Genomic DNA, 18,457 nt, shown 5'->3' on the forward strand with positions numbered 1-18,457 from the left:
TTAAGAGTGGGGGTGTTGGCAGAGATCTACAAAACTGAGAGTTGAGAAGACTATAAAAACTAAGGGGATAGAGGAGTCTGAATAAAAGTTAGTATATAAGAAAAGATTAACCTCCTCTTACAGATGTATGTGAGTGTATGGTTAAGCAAATACATGAACGTCCTACTCTTAAATTTTCAAAGGATGAACATCAAGAAAGAATATTACAGACGTTTTTGTAACAGGCTAAGCGGTATCGTGAAACGGCAAAGGATGTCTTCCAAATAGTCTACTGTATCCTGGGTTTTCCTAGAAAAGTTACTGATAACCTCATTATATAAGTGGTTTGGACTATGTCAGTGAAAACACACTCTTAAACTGCTGAACTGGCAATCATACAGAGATAGAGTTAATCACTTTGTGGACAGGAAGGGCTGTGCAGCAGCAGAGCTTCTCCATTCAGCGACAGTTGTGTTGCATTAGGTCTTGCTACAACTCGCGTGACCTCTTGCAAGTATAGACAAGTGAGTCCTTTCTCACAGACAGAGCGAGTCATATCTCAGTCATATAAACTGCCATTTGTTAGCCCAGTCTTAACAGAACTGGAAGTAAAATAGCACATCTGCGCTGGAAAGCTATTAGCAACTGATTTCTTTTAAAACAAGAAAGCCATTGTTTCTCAGGAGCTTGCAGGCTCTTGCGATCCAGCCGTCGCCTTCCAACGGGGTAACGCTAAGCACCACAGTGCCACCTGCAGTCCAAAAGTAAAGTACTTTTGTTTCCAGTCCTGGAGGGAAAGTATAACCACTATAAGTATATATTCTTTAATTAATTTATGCTTTTAAAATCACAAATTCAAGCTTTTAAAATTAACATTCATTTCCAGTTTAGAAAAGCGTGAAAGGGAAGTGGTTGATCAAAAACAGCCCAGAAAATAATTGTTTTGGTGACTATCAAAGTCAATTCAATATATTCACCATGAAAGCTACGAAACGCAGATTATTTTATCATGGACATCTCTTTGTTTAAGACTTGCAAGATCTTGCAAGCTGGGATTATTCTGAGTAGTCTCGCTGAGTTCAGAGAAAATCCATATGGCAAAAGGCAGAGTGAACATTTCTTCACTGCTAAAAATCAGTAGGAATTTTGTCACTGAATTAATTTGAAATAGCATCACACCCAGGTTGCCACAGTAAGAATTTGCAGTAAGGGGTACATAACAAGATCTCTCTTTCTGTTCTGCTGCTTTTATAATACTGTTCTGACCTTCTTAGTCTTTCCAATGATACTGTATTGCTGTGGTGGCTAGAAAGAAGGCCTGAGAATGAGGAGCTTTGTAAAATCCTTTCCCAAAACATGATCTACTGTCCTAAAGGTATAAAGCTCTTTCAAGCACTATATAAATAAATGGCAAGTCTGCAAAGGGGCTGGGAAATACTACCAATGAGGTTTTAAGTGTTGTTCTTTAGGAAAATAGATTTGGTTGGTTGGTTTGTATCTTTTCTGGGTAAGAATTTGGTTTAAATTCCTTTACATAATAACATTTAAGAGTGTGAACACATACAGTTTACTGGCCGCTGCAGAAATAAGTCCAGATGACCCCATAATTTCTTGTAATCTCTAACTGTAATACTGAATACATTTTTAGGCATAAGAGTTGTCCATAAGATGCAGAGATGCATGCCATAGCTATTTGAACAAAGGAGCGGGGACAGAATCTGAATCCTGAATACAAGACTGACTTCTGCTGTTACCTTGAACAAGTCACTTATGTATCTCCATAATACGATTGGACCCCACCTTCACAGGAGTAGGGAGAGAATTAATTTGTTGATGCCTGCTTAAAAAGATGAAAAGCTTTAAGTATTCTTAGCTGCCTGTTGTTGGGAGTCAGTTAACACTCTGAACCTCAGATATTAAACCTGACATGCTAGGAACCAGAGAGCACACAATATTGAACTCGACATGTTTAAAGAATTCGTCGTTATGGGAAGCTGTAATTCTGATCCTCACTAGCATACAATTTTATAACATATATATACGTTTATACAGACTTTTGGGTGCACATACAGCAAACTGTGAATCCCTTAGCAGCTGTAATAACGTTCAAAATTGATGTTATGTGCCAAAATACATCCAAAATTAGTTCAAAAAATTGGAGGGGAGGGAGCTGGCACGTTTTCTGATCTTCTTTTCAGCTATCTAAAAAGAAAATTAAGGTGTCCTATTTCGTTTGCCACTACGAGGCTTTGAGGTATAAAGCACAGGTAGATGTTACATAAAAGCTCTTTTGAAAAAATATCGTGAACCAGTAGTTTTCATTCAATAAATGAATTCAAAAACCTTTCACGAATTTTAACAATAAGAAAAGAAAATCTGAACGTAGAAGCGCTTCTACTCACCTTGCATTCTCTTCTCAGCATCCATGGTTACTACCTTTATAGCAATGTCAGGGTACACGTGCCCGATGCTGTCATAAACACATCACTCCTAAACTTTGATCCCTTTTTTGGTCTCTCCGTTCACTTCCAGCGTAAGCCTTTGGTTCTAACCTTCAAAGTCACTGATGTATCATGGCTTGGCTAGAGCAGCAATAGCATCTCTTTCTCTCGGTTAGTAGGACTCTAAAGCATTCTTTTGATCAACAGAAATCAAAAGCCAACAATAGCCTAATAACAACCAGGAAGAAAACATTCTGCATCAACTGCATAAAGAAGTGCCACAGACCAGCATTAGGAAAAAAGGTTTGGACTTTGCAAGGTACAGAGCAGAAATGGTTATATATATATATATATATATATACTCTGCACATACTCCGTATCATTTCTTCAATAACAAGGATTTCTGCTTCCCTATGAGGACATATTTCTCCTATTTAGCAATGGGGAAATAGCAAATGAGTTGTACAGCTAGGAAAACACAACCTATCTATCTCACGCTGTATCTGTCATGGGGGAGCGCATACTGAAAATAAGACATTACTGATTTGTGAAGTATTTTTTTCAGCAATAGTAGACACAACAAAGAAAATTGCTGCAGCTGCTTTGCTCTAAACAGATTATTGAAAACCTTTGCTATGGAAAAAAACAATGAACTTTGCTATGTAAGATATACACAAATGTAAGATATAACAACGCGAAGAGACTTGGTTTATATTAAAACTCATATCTTGTAAAACTTCATTTGGTGCTCCTTCCATTTTAAGTACATTTTTCTCCAAAACTTTCCTGGTCAATGGAATTGTGCTACATGTGTAAATGAGGTATGAGGGAGAGAGGGAGACAGAAAGGGAAGAGTCAGCCCTATTCTTCCAGCCTGTGTGTTTTCTGCCTTATCTATATATGAAATTGTTTAATTTTTAACCATGGCACCTTCCTTATGTGAACTCGGCTGCACCGTGTAAAGGATCTACACTGACAGCACAGGCCACCTGGGAGAAAGGCACCTTCTCCTCAGAAACAGATTGCCTATGCAACAGTACAGATTATATCAGTTTAAAAAAAAAAATCATGTATCCAATAAAACAGCATCAAAAATGTATACAGATCATATCTCCCTTCCCTCATTGTTACTCATCTTCTTTCATTACAGAAATGCCAACATGGTGATGCTAATCTAATTCAGCTGCAGCAGCTCTTCAATAGAAAGTTCAGAGAGGTTTTTTAATCCTCTACAGTAAGTTCTGATAAAGGACAGCGAAACAGGAAGTTCTCATGCACAGATCCTTCCTCTTCGTCCGAAGGGCTGAGTGGCAGATAGCCATCTGTAATTTCACACCATTATACTGCAAAGTGCTGGCTCCTCTAAACTCTTCTCAACAGCTGCTCCTGAACGCTTAGCTCTTTGTCCTGATTTGGCAGCTGGCTCTGCCACTGTCAATGGGAGCAGTTTTGTTTTTGCAGATTTACAGGGGTCTAAAAGTGAACTCAGGAGGTCATCTGATCCTTCCTCCAGCCATGAGGCTGGACTGGCATTCCTGACAGATGTTTTGATCGGCAGCCAGAGATCCTGGCTGTGAGAGACCAAAGCCAAGCTGTACTTCCTAAAGAGGGGGAACCTCTCAGCTTTTGCTGTGTGCTGTGACAGCTTGATACCTGGTTGTTTTCCGGCTTTTAAACTACGACCATTGAATCGAGGAATCTGATTGTGTGAAGACAGATAGAAGGTTTTACTTAAGGAATTCATTGTGAAGATGGTGGCTTGATCTCTTAGTAGTTTAGAGCCCTCTGTTTTTATTGTCCAGTTTGCGTGCTTCCCGTTCTCCGCTAGCCAGTGCGGCAACCTTGCTGAGCCAGCAACAAGGAAATCCGGGAGTCAGAGTCCATGGCTCTGGAACTGCAAAGTGGATAGGACTTTAAAATAAACAAGGCAGGCTGTATCTCCTCAGTCTGCTGCAGGCTTCTTGTAAGGACTTGCACGTTGTGTTACACAGAGTTAAGTTTAAATAAAAATATGACCACTGCTTACAAACTAAGGGATTTCATTCAGAATGGAATGAAAAGATGAGCATGGTGAACTGAGACCTCTGTTCTTGGATAATAAATCCATCTGTTCAAACTCCTTTGTAATTTGTGAAAGAAACTGTAGTGTAAATTTCTGCACTCTGCACACTTTCAAATACATGCTTTTATAAATTAATGTCTGCAGCCATAGTGAGATATGTTTGGGTTCTCTAACACTGATTGATGTATTTTGTATGTACATACCCGCATTTAAAGGCTTATAAAACACTTTTATCCTCTGTGAGAAGAAGTGATATTGAAAGTACAGAACAATTCCACATTTGCAACATAAATACAAAGGACTTTCTGAATGACTGGCTAGTGATAAATGGCAGGGGGGGAAAAAAGTCCTATTGTGTAAGCACAGAAAGCATTGAGGACAAGACCGGTCTATTTACATGTGAAAACCTACACCTTCATCAGATTCTGCAGAAAGGAACATGAAACAGGGTAAAAGAAATACATGAAACAGAGGAGGAAATTCATTTTTTCCCCACAGAGATTGCTACTAATTGCTAGCTCACTTATTTATCATTAAATGTTAATGCTTTATGCAAGTGTAATGACTGTACAATGAATGTCCTCAAAATATACTAGACCTTTGTTCATAAATGTCTTTCCTCTTTTAAAAATGCACACAAAGTAATAAATGTTACACTGAACGGGTGCTATATATTCCATTTCTCTCTGCGAGTTATATGATATAAGGTATTTGAGGAAGTGCTTCTCCTGCTTGAGAAACATAACTAATTATCAGTCAGAAAGAGCAAGGATAATTCAAAGGTATTAGCAAAGATTTCATATGATTTGTACAACATTAAACAGAAGAACAAAGGTATATCAAGATTCCTAAAATAATTAGAGAGGATATAGACATTCTGTGTTCAGAAGACAAAAAGGATAAAAAACAAATAGTAACAGGATGTTCATATTCTAGTGCTGAGAGTAATGAGTTTGCACCCTAATATGATGTATTATTTTCCTTTCAGCTGATTCTGATAAGATGTCCTTCCTCTATAACAAACAAGTATTTTAGCAGTTAAGTGGTTTACCTTTTATGTAATGGAACATATAAAAATATATTTCATTCCATGATGTGAGCAGCCATGATATGATGTTGTGATGAAGTGTGTTGCATGATGAAGTGGGGTCCCCCGAAGTGTATGCACGTAAATAAGGAAGCGTCTACAGGACAGAATTATGGGGAAAGCACTCCTACCCTTTCTGGGGAGTCAGCATGCAGAGGTGCCTCTCTGAAGTGCCTGCACACTAAAGCACACAGCTTGGGGAGCAAAGAGGAGGAATTAGAAGTCAGGGCTACGGTCTCATTGGGACCACGGAGATGTGGTGCAGTAGCTCACATGACCGCAGTGCTGCAATGGATGGATACAGGCTCTTCAAGAAGGACACGCTGGTATGGCAAGGAGGAGGAAACCATTTTCAAACACTTCAAGGACAAGAAAGTGATTGGTAGCCAGCATGGATTTATGAAGCAAAAATCATGGCTAACCAACCTGACAGCCTTCTACAATGAGATGACAGGCTTGGTGGATGAGGGGAGAGCAGTGGATGCTGCACCAGATGATCTCCAGAGGTCCCTTTTCATCTCCACTATTCTGTGGTTCTGTGAAATTGTAGGCTGTGGGGGCTTTTAATACAAATAATTAGTGCTAGAGATTGTGGTTAAATTACAGACTCGGTTAAACTGAAAATACTGTAAAAGGTTGAGTTTAGAGGAAAAATAACAAAATGTACTATTTGTAGGTATCTTCTAGGTACTTTTATAACTGAAGTAATGACCTTACTAAGTTTTTGTAAATGATTTAAAAGGTTCTGCTGTTTGACAAGTCAGAACGGTTAAAGCAATAGCTGGGAGGACTCAGACAGGCAACTTTATTGTTTGTGACAGAGCTTGGTACCCTGAGCCAAAATGCACTCTAAAACTATTACTCATGTGTCTAGCCAGATAATCACAGAGAAGTTTCTGACCCATGTAAGAAATACTTGTGATTTCTGAAAGAGGATGTTTAGCACTGTGAGAATGATTGAACTACTTCTAGTAACACGAATTTAAGGCAGTGGTTTGACACACAGTGAACTCTTTGTAAACTAACAATTCTAAACAGCAACCTATGCAACCTGCTTTGGTGACATTTTTAAAACTCTCACAATCCAGGATTTGCATGCGATTTCACATCTTATTTTAAATTGAGGAATTCTCAAAAGTATTTATTTTAATAATGTCTTAGCGTGAATGAATTTAAAGTCATGGCAAAAGTTCAATGAAGAGTGGAAATAAATAGTCACAAGCCTGTGTATTTCAAAAGCAAATGGCTTTGCCTCTTTAAATTACATACCAACCTTATCTGAAAAATGTAAATTCTACAGCTGAAAGCACATTCCTCTGAAATCAGATGCGGGCTTGATTACTCAATGCTAGTTGTTTCCACATTCATCTAATGAATTTTCCTGAATAGAAAGGAGGAAAGGAAGCCAAAAAAGTAAGGGAAACAGACTTCAGCAGTAAATATTGCTTTATCATCCTCTCCAAAATTATTCTCTCACTTTAAAGCAAATGGCCAAATATAATGCTGATCTGAAGTTAAATTCCTTTCTAATACTACCACTAATTGCCCTGCGAGCTGCAGACGCCAGGCCAAGACAAATCAAGACTCACCTACAGTTTAATCTATTGCATCTGCCCTTGAGCACATCCACATTCTTTGGGCTGTGTCTCTTCTTCCAGACAATCTGATCCTGAGATAGTTTGCCACTGTGCGTAAACCCTGTATATAGATTCCTCAGGTTCTTTTAACCTCAAAACACCAAATAAGCTAGTGCATTGTAGCAGATCGTAAACATTTGCAAAGATAACTACAAAGTTAGAGTACGTAGTTAGGAAGCTTTAAAAATCCCAGAAAATGTTAAAATTAATATAAGATGACCTTGTATATGATACAGGGCTTTACTTCTTAATACTTTTCATCTGATTACTAATAAAACTAACAAATTATTTCCTTAGGCCATGCAGAATTAAATTCAGTAGATTCACATAAATCAATGAGATAACTATCTATAGTTTTGTAGATGGAAAACATACATTTGAAGAGTTATTTTCTGAGAAAAGTAACATAGCACACAGAAGGGAGTATGAACCTCAAGCTAGTGCCATAACATAGCCTCTATAGGCAGACATCAAGGAAACAGAAGTAAATTATTTAGAAATAGCTCAAGGACACATTGGAGAAGAAAACAGACCTATTAATAGGGCTCTCTTTGGCATGTACACCTATTTAATCCACCCATTTCACATTCCTCACTAGCAGTCAGCTGAATGACAAGCAGGAAGAATTAGTTCCCCCTGCCCTCAAAACAATCTGATTTCTTAAGCAAAATTAATGGTTTTAGCTAGACAGCAAGGCTACTACAATGCATTCTTTCCAGTTAAGCAAAACTGTTTATCTGCAACACTTGACTGTAACATTAAAAATGTGTGACAAGTAGTGCATACCTAGACTTTAAAACACATTGAAAAACAGTAAGAAAAATCCCCCAAGTTACAAGCAGCAGAACTAACAAAACATGGGATCGTACAAGCTTGTGTCCTGCAACCACAGCCTCTCCTTTCCACCCATGCTAACCCACACCCTCCAAAAGCTCTCATGCATCTTCCAACCCTCCCATTAGTCCCAAAGGCAATACCTGAGGTCTTCTCTAGGCTTTTTCTATACTCTGGTTTCCATCCTCATTCTCTAAATGAGGGGCTGAAGACACACCCTTCCTTCCCACACCACCTGCCTGCCTTTACTTCCCACACAGATTGGGGAAAGATGCAGCAGGCACTGTAGCTGCTGTGCAGCTGCCTGCAGGCAGCTGACCAGCTGGCTATTTACTTTCTGGCTGCTGGGGGGCTAAACAGAAAAGGTGGAAGTTTTGCCTGTGACTCCACTGGTAGAAGCAGCAGTAAGTCTCTCTACCTAGCTGCTAGTTTTTGCAAGGTTTGTAAAAACACAGTAACTTTGCAATTTCCATGCTGCCAGATTTGGTTTATAGCAAACTGTGTGCAGAAGTAATTACAGAGGGAACCAACAGACTGACAGCAAGTGCTTCGACAGCGTCATTACAAAGCTTTGTTTCCTTAGGAACTAGACTAAAAATGAGGCAAAACCTTAGTTTAGTAAATAGCTACTAAGTGGATCAACTTTTGGTACATAGATTCTGGGGTTTTGTTACTCTCTTTGTTGTATTTAAAATATGGCAAACCTAATTCTTTTCTGGAAAATACAAACATAATGTAAAAAGAGAAAAAAAATAGCTTATTTTAGAAGGTTATGCAAAATAATTTAGTTACCTAGGATTAGGAACTGAACTATTATTCTAAAACATTTTTTAATAATTAAAATAATTTTTACATGATCCTTCTCCCAGGCTTTCCATTTCACATGACTACATTGAATTTTGTATTAAAAACTCACCTTTAATAAGCATCTGAAAGATGGGTCCAAGCTACCCTTGAACAGAAAGAGTGCAATTTTGCTCCCACTTTATTGGAAAACTCTTTCTGTGAAGCAACTCCGATCTTTTTTGCAAGTTATTTGAACAGTTGCTTACTGCCAGCTTCACTGTTACAAAGTAAGCAGTACCTTTGAAAAGTATTTGCAGTGTTTATGTGAGTACTTCTTGTAGGTTAATATAGGTTGTGAGAGATAACACGCCGCTCTTTCACAGTCTTGGAAATAAACTAGAGCGAGCTGCAACTCTGACTTCAGGAAAGGGTTCCTGCTTCCAAGTCCAGCCCCATTAAAATCAATAGAACCGACAGCGACTTCAGCAGGAGCTGGCGCTGGGCCTAACCGCCCACCCGCAGGAGCCGTCAGAGCATCAGCCATGCGTTCTGTGTGACACCTGCTTTCTGGAGAGCAGAGCACTCCTTCCAGAAAGATTCTTCTCTATTTGTAGACTAAGAACACTTCAAAGAGACTAGCGTGTAATTTAATTATGACTGTAGGATGCTGCAGTGTCACAGCAATAAAATGAGGGTGGTATTTTGTTAAAGAAACCTTCATATATAGCTAGCACAGATCTAGCAATTCCCTATGCCTAACCTCCTTATCGCATTCATAGGCCCCCTGGAGAAAGACTAATGAAGAGCTAACAATGGCAGATTACCTCCTTAACCACTCTACTACCAGTTTTAAATCTCTGAGCAGCACAAAGTTGACAGTCCAGACTTGTTTTCTTGAAAATTTTTTCAGCTCCAGCTCAGTACTGGCTAAGCTGGCTGTGCTCAGCAGGACTGAGAGAGTTGCTTGGTATTCCTTCAATACGAAATATTGTAGCCGAGACTGAAAAACAGCCCGCTAGCTGCTTTTCTGTGGTGTTCTGAGGCTTCTGTGAAGCTTTCCTTGGGCTGACGTCTCCCATCTGCCACGCTGCTCCAGCTTGCTTCCCCTGACCAGGGATGCCTGCTTGCAACACCCCTCGGTCTGGGGGGCAGTAGGAGTTTTACAGTGTTGGTGGGCAAGGTGAGATGCACAGCTGTGCAGAAGTAGAAAGGTTAAAGGAGCAAGAGGTACCTTTTTATTCCCCTTTTTCAGAGTTACCTCGCAGCCTTACTACGAGGTACTACAGTATCACTGTGGTACCTCACAGCCTTACTACTTCATAGTTGACTCGTTCATGCCACAAAAATGAGTCAGTCCTAGACTCCTTTAGTAAGTATTTCTCAAGATACGATTCATCATTATTTAACAAGTAACGGTTCCCTTTTCAGAACTGGGGTAGTATACTAGCCCTGGACTCAGCCTGACCTAGTGCTAACCGACTCATAAAAAAGTTGTAGAGATGTTTTGGAAAACAAACAGATGTCAGCTGTGTTGATTCCTGCTTTATTCATGCTTCCTGGTACGGAGAGGCCTGAAGGTATCAGAGGGCAATACACGCTAAAGAAATTTCAAAGTTTCTCTTGTTACATCCTTAAAAGGTTGCACGTAACTGAAATTGGGATTACAGAGGAAAATGGAAAAGCCTTGTTGTTGGTATGTGGTTTGGACTAAGAGCAGCAAGCTTGTGTAGCAACTCAGCTTGTTCTATCATGCACATAACCAAACTCTGACTTGAAGCTGCATGTCACAATTACTCAGTATTGAAGCTGTACTTTCCCACCACGCACATCTCTCTCAAAGGTATTTCCCTACTTTGTGGTGTTACATGGTGAAGAGATACAGCTAAGCAACTGAAACCCCAGATACAGAAATATTTATGCCTCTGGAATACCTGTTTATTGACTTAACACATTTATTGATTTTAAAACGTCCGTCCACTTTGCCAGTCTGCACTGTGTTTGAATTAGGGTTAGGAATATGGACCATAACTTGTCTCCTATGCAAGAAGGTGGTCTAAAAAGGGACAAGATGCTGAAAACTTCATCCTATTTTCAGTGCAGGTGATGTCACGGAGCAATGCCTTGAGACTTTTATGCATCTCTCAGTACAGAGAACACCAGCCAAACGTTCCAAATTCCCCAATGCACAAGCATGCCATGCCAGAATTAGCGCTGTAAACCATTTTGCTTTTTAAGTTTAATTTCTATAAGAAACTATTTCAATTTTGCACATGTACATTCTGATGAGGACACCACTGAGACTATTATGAATGGCACTGTGTAAGGATTTGTAGAACAGAATCTTTAATTCTGGCAGAGACAGGATTTTTTCCTGTTTAATTCAAAAATAAGTAAAATCCACTTAAGACAGAAGTAGGAAATTCCTCTTCCAAATACAGGCAGGTAGAATCTTTTCCACTGTAGTTTAACAATTGCTTGCTTCAAATACAGAGGTCATGACTAGTCCTAGTTTTTAATTGTTTCAATGAATTAAAACAGGAAATTAAAATGCACACGACTTCAACAAGGTATGCTAAACATCATGCTTTTTATTTTTGGGAAAGAGCAAGAAAATAGCAGTATTTCAACAGACTAGAAAAAGCCTCCTATAAATACCAAAAGCACAGCAAATTATATTCAAGGCCGATACATTCGTAAGTCAAAGCATACAGTTGTGTACGTATGTATACACATAAGCACAGGCAACTTATTTAAATATAGGTATAGCCATTTGGATTATCTGTGTTTGCTTTATCATTCATTTTAGTTTTAGATGAGTGAAGAAATTAGATCAGAATTTAACATGAGAAAGTCCAAACATTGTCACAGACTAGTTTAAGAACTTACATAGTTACAGCACAGAATCTTTACTCTTTTTGCCCTTAAATTCCAGTAAAATAAGCTGTTTTTTAAAGGGAATGCACAAAAACACCATCCTGGAACTCTTTGCTTTTTATCACTGCAACATCTAAGCCTTTGCTGAAAATTAAGAGAGGAGCTACCCCAGAATTTGATCTCCATTTCCTTCTGTAAACTGAATAGGTACCAGATGTGAACCATGCAAAAACCCTTTGAGATTTAAGCCCTTAATTATTAGCTTGTGTTGAGATTCAGGCACTGTGCTTTACAGCAACCTTTAGTATTAAATTTAAGAAACTAAAGTCATGTGTTGGGAGCTGATTTTACTTAAAATATAGAAGGGTGAAGACTAAGACAGTTGGCAACTCATATATTCCAAGCTAATTAAGCATTACATAGACACATTATAAAATAATAAAAACTTAACTGAGTGCTTTAATAAGTTCGGAAAACAAAAATAAGTTATACTTCAAAGAACAAGTTAGTATAAAAAGTTTTAACATATGCAAAGTATGTGCTCAAAATACTTATTTTGCATTTTTAAAAAGAGCTGTAGTCTACCTTACAGAAACAAAGTTCACCCAGTATAAAATATTGCAATTTGTCCCACTTTGTCATATGAGAGGTTTTCCTTATTCTTCATATGATTGAGAACACTTGCACAAGAGTTTGTGTTATTCCAAGCCACACAGTGGCAGACAGACTATGTTTGAATCTGTGCTTCTACTATTCAGCATAGTAAAAGCTAAGCAAACCATTTTAGAACAGATTTTAGCAGGTCACGGAACTATGTTTATGCGAGCAATCTAGACAATAGTATAAAAGTTAATGCCAAGTGGCAGTACCAAGACAGTGAATTAGATCAACAGAAAAAAGCTGCTGATAACATTCACTATCACATGTAGAGCTGTTAGGCTCGGAAGAAGGAAAAGTAAGTCAAAATCAGCTTAAGGAAAAAAAATTATTTAAAATTGTGTAAACAATCCACCCAGTACAAAACTGGATGCAGCTGATAAGAGCAGAACTAGCTTAGTAGAGCTGAGGATGTGAGTGCATTCACATACCTGTTCAAAAAGCATTTACCAGTACTGTTGACAAACAAACAAACAAAAATCACCTATAGCTATTTACACCACAGTGGAGGCTTCCCTCCCCCCTTAAGAAGTTCTTACAACTTAGGAAGTCACTGCTGTATTCTACGATTAAAATTCCAGTTATAAGCTACCAACATTTGTAATTTGAAAACACCCACCTTGCAAATTAAATTGAAAACTCTTGTCAAACATGTTTGAGGACTCTTCAAAAGTTATAGTACAGCACTTTCCTCAAGTGCTATTTGCACACGTAACTTGCACTGACAGCCTGTAAAAAGTAAGAGAATTTAACACAACTTGCAGTAGCTGGGTGTTCTCCACAAGAAGAGAGATCCATATAGATTCCAGTCATTCTTAGCGATGGGTATTTCAGGGAGAGAAGGACAAAAGAACCCAGATCAGCCTGGAGAAGAATCTTCTTGTTCTTAGAAGTATTCCTCCTCTTCATCAAAAAAACCATTTTCCAGAGCATATGTGCAGTCTGCATTAGAGTCAGCTTGGCATGCACCTTTATATTCTTGAATTGACTCATACAGGGAGTACAGTTGACACAGTAATGACATATCTAGCTGCCGAAGGCCAACCTGACAGGGGAGGGGGAGTAGAGGGGGAGAAAACAGATGTCTGTATTACAATTATGATTTTAATCGGCAGTGTGATGCTCTTATATGTATTTTTCAGGGCTAAATAAGAGGATCAGCCTCCTTTTTACCTTGAGTAGTTCTGAAATGTGGAATCTTAATTCATTTTCTAAGATGACAGACACCCCACTGGATAAACCAGAGGAAAGAACAAGGAACAGAGTGATGCTATACAGTACAACATTGGCAAAGTGTTCTTCAAAATTTAGTCATATTACCGTGCCCTACTTAACTACTAACGAGCAGTGCAATCCTATCTGGAACATTACATATAAACTCAAACTCTGTATTCCTCATTACACAAAAGACGTACTTTACCAATATCACTGTGTGTCTTTTAGATATCTTTTTCACACAGTATCACACTGTATCATTTTTGTTTAAAATTGCCTGGATAAAAAGTTGTAGATGCAGCTATGACTGTTTTCCCACTTCACAGCTATAATACTCCTACTACAACTTTCTATATCAACATATACAGGCAGCTGACTTGTTTGCCTTTGACAAGGCTAAGTATGTCTAACACAACACAGTGTACTACTTGAAAGCAGCTGAAGTAGAAGTGCGATAAGGGCATACCTAATTGTCTGTAAAATCTCCAGAATATTTTCATGAGCTAGTCAAGAGTCTCTCTGGTACTCTCAGAGATATATGTGAATAAGCACTTAATTGCTTTGTAAATAAGCACTTAATAGGTTGGTCCCAAGCTTCTAAAATATGAGTTCTGCATCTAATTAAAGCCTTCGAGCAACTTTTGAAAAGTTACCTTGTAGCCTGCATCTTTATGCCAGGTACAAAATCTCTACGCCGGCAAGTAAAACAAAGCTAGTTATTTAATTCAAAGCAGTTTCCCCTCTGGCAACAAAATGGAGTATTCCATGGACGTTTTCACCTGTCCAGGTGAAATAAAACCAAATCTAGGTTTTCTCTTGCAACGAATTAAAACCACCACATAATTTAACAATTTCTAGAAGCAGCTCTTCCTGCCTAGGTTTCACAATAAGTGTTAAGCTGACAGGCAGTACCCAGTGAGCCTCAGCTGCATAAAACAAAAGCTGTTGCTGTATTTCATACTTGAGGATTGGGCAGCAGTGGGGGCGGGGGGCTGTTCATCTGTGTTGTAGCCTCTGAGCCAGGCTACATTTTACACAGAATGAGAACTCTTACCTCAAAAATCTCTCCTTATATGTCTAAATTCTAAGAACAGATAAATTCAACACATAAGAAAACGACAAGATGCTAATATGAAGTTTGTTCTTTGGCATTCCTAAGGTCCCCTCCAACCTGAATTATCCTAAGACCTACAAGTTCCTTTTTCTAAACATGGAAGGAGGAAAAAGGTGACTATTACACTCCACAGTATCATTCCAACTTCAAAAAACAGGATGCAGCATTTTCAGAAGCAATGCAGATTACCTGGCCAGATGAAGATACTAAGATATGATGCCTCCCATAGACCAGAACATCAATACTTTTGCTTTTTATGCCAAAATATGGAATAAGGTATGAAACGCATGCTAGCTGCTATCAGATTACAGTCAAGCCATTCAGCACTCTCAGATCTATGCTGCTTTTCTTCCCCATCTCCATCTTTTTCTTTAATGAACACCACCACTTTCTCTCCCTTTGTTGTTCAAGCACATGTTCCGCAGTAAGCAAAGCAAGTAAACGTCACACACTGTCTGCTACTCTTCCTTTCTCCGTAAAAACTAGCACTTGTGCAAATCCCCTTTGGCACAAATTTCTATATATAAGTGTATATATATATATATATATAGACACATATTTGATATGGTAGGGAGCTATTTGTACTATATCCAAACCCCTCTATCTACTCAAGTCCTGCTGAAGCAACTTCTTCGGACTTGTTAAGCTAATGGATATTTAAAGTCTGAATATCGACCTTTAAAGGTGGCAGTTAATGAACTTTGGCTTGCCCCCTCTAAACAGATTGCTTACCTCAAGTAAGAAAGAATTCTGTGAGGCTGGACTTAATACTATTACATGAAAACATGAGGAAGATTAGGCAGACTTATATCAGAGCTAAATGTTTGAAGGACGACAAGACTGTGGTGAAGAACTGTTCAAAGAGCCATTAAGAGTAACAGGAATGAGAGTAAGAAAACATTCAAGCTGGAGACAGACGAGATTCTAGACGCAAGATCTTTGTCTCCTGAGGAAAGCATTAGAATTTTCAACAACAAATTTCCTATCTCAGCTAGGTAAAAACACTTTAGCTCTTTCTGTGAAGATCAGTTCTGCAGTCTCAAAACCAGAAGGTGCCCAGTGGTCACCACTAACGCCAATCAAACAAGAACAGTAAATCTATCAAGAAAAATGAGGCCTCTTGCTCTTGGCAACTCTCGAGCATGCTCCCCGAGACAGCAAAAGCCGGAAGAAACGTCCAGGCTTGCTAGCACAAGCAAAAATGTCTTAATCCTAGCTAATCTGCATTTGACTCTGAAGTTTTATCATGGCACCTACAAGACAACCTAATGCTCGTTCCCATGTTACCAACTCTTTTCCTCAAGATCACAGTTCTGAGGTGACCCTTTATTTCCTCCCTTCCCCTACAAAGGGTCTAAAATCCACTGCTTTCTTATCCTCAGAAACCAACGCAGGGGATCTTGATCGCGCATGGAAAGATGCTGCAACATACTTCTTCCCCATACCAATTCACTATTAAAATTTTAAAGCAAGCTCATTACTCAACAGATATTCCATCTCTGACTAGGGCAAGGAAGAATGTTCAATATTAATAATCATGTGCTATTATCTAGCTGATGGAAGATAGCCTATTCGTATGTGAGAGTCTCTTTAATTGGACAGTCTCTTCAATTTGTACGGCCCACAAAAAATTACATCTGGTACGGAAGAGACTCTTGCTCTCTTTATGAGCAGGTCTTTAATGTGTTAGGAGGTAAAACATTTTCCTCAGAAGTGTTTTTTATCAGATTATCCTTAATGATAACAGAAAGAGGAATCCTAGGGCCAAATGACTTTAAGAAGCATCTCATCTGATTTTTCATTAGGAAAAATAAATTAGATTTTTATAACAAGAGTTATCTTTGCTTTTTTGGAAAGGATGGACAATGATCTTATCCTTGTTTCCCTTTAGAGCACTATAGAAAAAAAAGCCTACATTCGATAGCCACTCGTGTTTCCTGTATTCCAGTGCGAGCTGGCAATTATTCCTATAAACACAATCTTAAAATCACCTCAAACTATATTTGAACTACTTGTTGAAACACTTGCGGCACAGTAAGATTTCAGCACGCAGCACGCACTCCTTTTACATCCACAGAAAGGTCTTTCAGTAGATGCCTTCAAATGTTTTGGATTTGCTTGTTTTTTACCATGAGAGAAAGGCCTTAAAATAGGCAGGTTTTCGCAATATCGCATTGTGTATGCTTCAGAACATCACCTGCATAGTGCTGAGGTTACCTGTTAGTCATTACAGCTGCACCCGGCATCAGCCGAGCACCAACACCCACAGCAGCGTTTAGTCAAAAGTTGTGCCAAATCCCTGGGAGGAATTTTACTAACGATGCCATGTTACAGAATCAAAACAAAGTCCGGCAGAAGACTATGTTTAAGTGCACTTCATTTGAACCAAATGAACCGGCGCTAACATTTTTTTGGACTCCAGCAGCTTTAAGATGGGTGTCACATTCAAATGGCTGTCACCGAACTAAGCGTTCATCACACAAACCTGAATTTTCAGAGGATGGGGGGGGGGAAAAAAACCCACGAAATTAAAAAAAAGAAAGAAAGAAAGAAAGAAAGAAAAAAACAGCCACACACACTAGTCGTGACTACAAGTTAGTCTTCCTTAGCTGGGCCCGGTGTTTTTACCGGTGCGTCCCCCAACCCTTGCACTGCCCGAGCGGCTGGCACGGCCGGCGGGCTCCCCTCCGCCATGGCGGCCGCCAACCGCGCGGCCGTTACACGGCGCCGCCTCCCCGCCCCCCGCGCGGCCGTTAGCGCCCCCGCTCCCTGAGCGGCCGCGGCCGCCCGCGCCCCTCCCCAGCCGGCCGCAGGGCCCGGCCCCGCCGCCGCCCGCCCGCCCGCGCCTCGCCTCGCCCCGGCGGAGAGCGGGCAGCCCGCCGGGCGCCCGGCCGCGAAGGGAAAAGCCCAGCGCGGCCGCCGAAAGCCGCCTGGCAGGCGGCGCCCGGCCGCGGCCCCGCCGCTCCGCCCGCCAGGCCGCGGCGCCGGCCTGCGCCCCGCCCCGCTCACCATCTCCTTGCGGAGCAGGGCCAGCGCCGCGTCCAGGTTGGGAGGCTTGGGCGGCCGCGGCGAGCCCCGGCCGCCGCCGCTCAGCTCGTCCTGGATGCGGGATTTCTGCGCGTAGAGCCGCTCCAGGTCCCGCCAGCGCCCGCCCTGGCCGCCGCCGCCGCCGGAGGACGAGGAGTTGAGCAGCCCGCTCAGGCTCTTGGGCAGCGGCGGTAACCCCGAGCCGCCGCCGGGCCCCAGCAGCCCCGAGCCGCTCATGCTGCTGCGGCAGCGGCGGCGGCGACCGAGGGAAGGAGCCGCCTGCGCCCCGCTGCGGGAGGCGCCGCCCGGAGCCCGCCCCGCCTCCGGGCTGCGGGCGGGGCAGGGCCGGGCCGGGCCGGGCCGGGCCGGCCTGGGGGCGGCGGGCGCCCCCCGGAGCGCCTTCTGCCGCCGCGGCGGTGTCGTTTCCCTCCTCTCACACGCAGAGGCTTCCCTGCAGGAGGCGTCAAACCTTGTCACGTCCCCAAATTCTTCCCGGCGGTGTTTCTCCTGGCCGCCGGGCCGGTCAGTTCCGTGTCGGAAGTCTTTAAAAAGCCTTACGACTGCACAAGCCGCGGTGCGTCCACGCTGTCGCTCAGTCTCCACTAGAAATCTCGCTCTCTTTTTGTTCCCGGTTCAGTCACAGAGCGGTTAAGTGGCCGGTTTACAGACACGCCTGCCGACCTTCGCGGCAGGGCCAGCGGCCTTGCGGGGGGCCGGGCGCCGTGGGAAATCCTGGAAGTGCCA

The 18,457-nt window shown here is 41.2% G+C and overlaps 1 protein-coding gene across 1 annotated transcript; it reads right to left on the reverse strand.

Moving 5' to 3' along the window:
* Positions 1-11,394: 11,394 nt before the first annotated feature.
* FAM89A (family with sequence similarity 89 member A) lies at positions 11,395-18,043 on the reverse strand. Its single transcript, XM_068939068.1, has 2 exons — positions 17,696-18,043; positions 11,395-13,402 (listed from the first exon to the last, which is right to left on the reverse strand). The coding sequence occupies exons 1-2, from the start codon at positions 17,948-17,950 to the stop codon at positions 13,244-13,246; spliced, it is 414 nt and encodes a 137-aa protein (XP_068795169.1). The 5' UTR covers positions 17,951-18,043; the 3' UTR covers positions 11,395-13,243.
* Positions 18,044-18,457: the final 414 nt, after the last annotated feature.

The sequence above is a fragment of the Struthio camelus genome, chromosome 3 (genome assembly GCF_040807025.1).
Source record: "Struthio camelus isolate bStrCam1 chromosome 3, bStrCam1.hap1, whole genome shotgun sequence".
Lineage (NCBI taxonomy): Eukaryota > Metazoa > Chordata > Aves > Struthioniformes > Struthionidae > Struthio > Struthio camelus.

Bases quoted from the DNA above. Each gene is read 5' to 3' on its own strand.
- FAM89A (XM_068939068.1), bottom strand. From the start codon at position 17,950: ATGAGCGGCTCGGGGCTGCTGGGGCCCGGCGGCGGCTCGGGGTTACCG. The intron at 13,403-17,695 runs GTGAGCGGGGCG...CTCCCCTGTCAG, and splicing joins CCCTGCTCCGCAAGGAGATG to GTTGGCCTTCGGCAGCTAGA.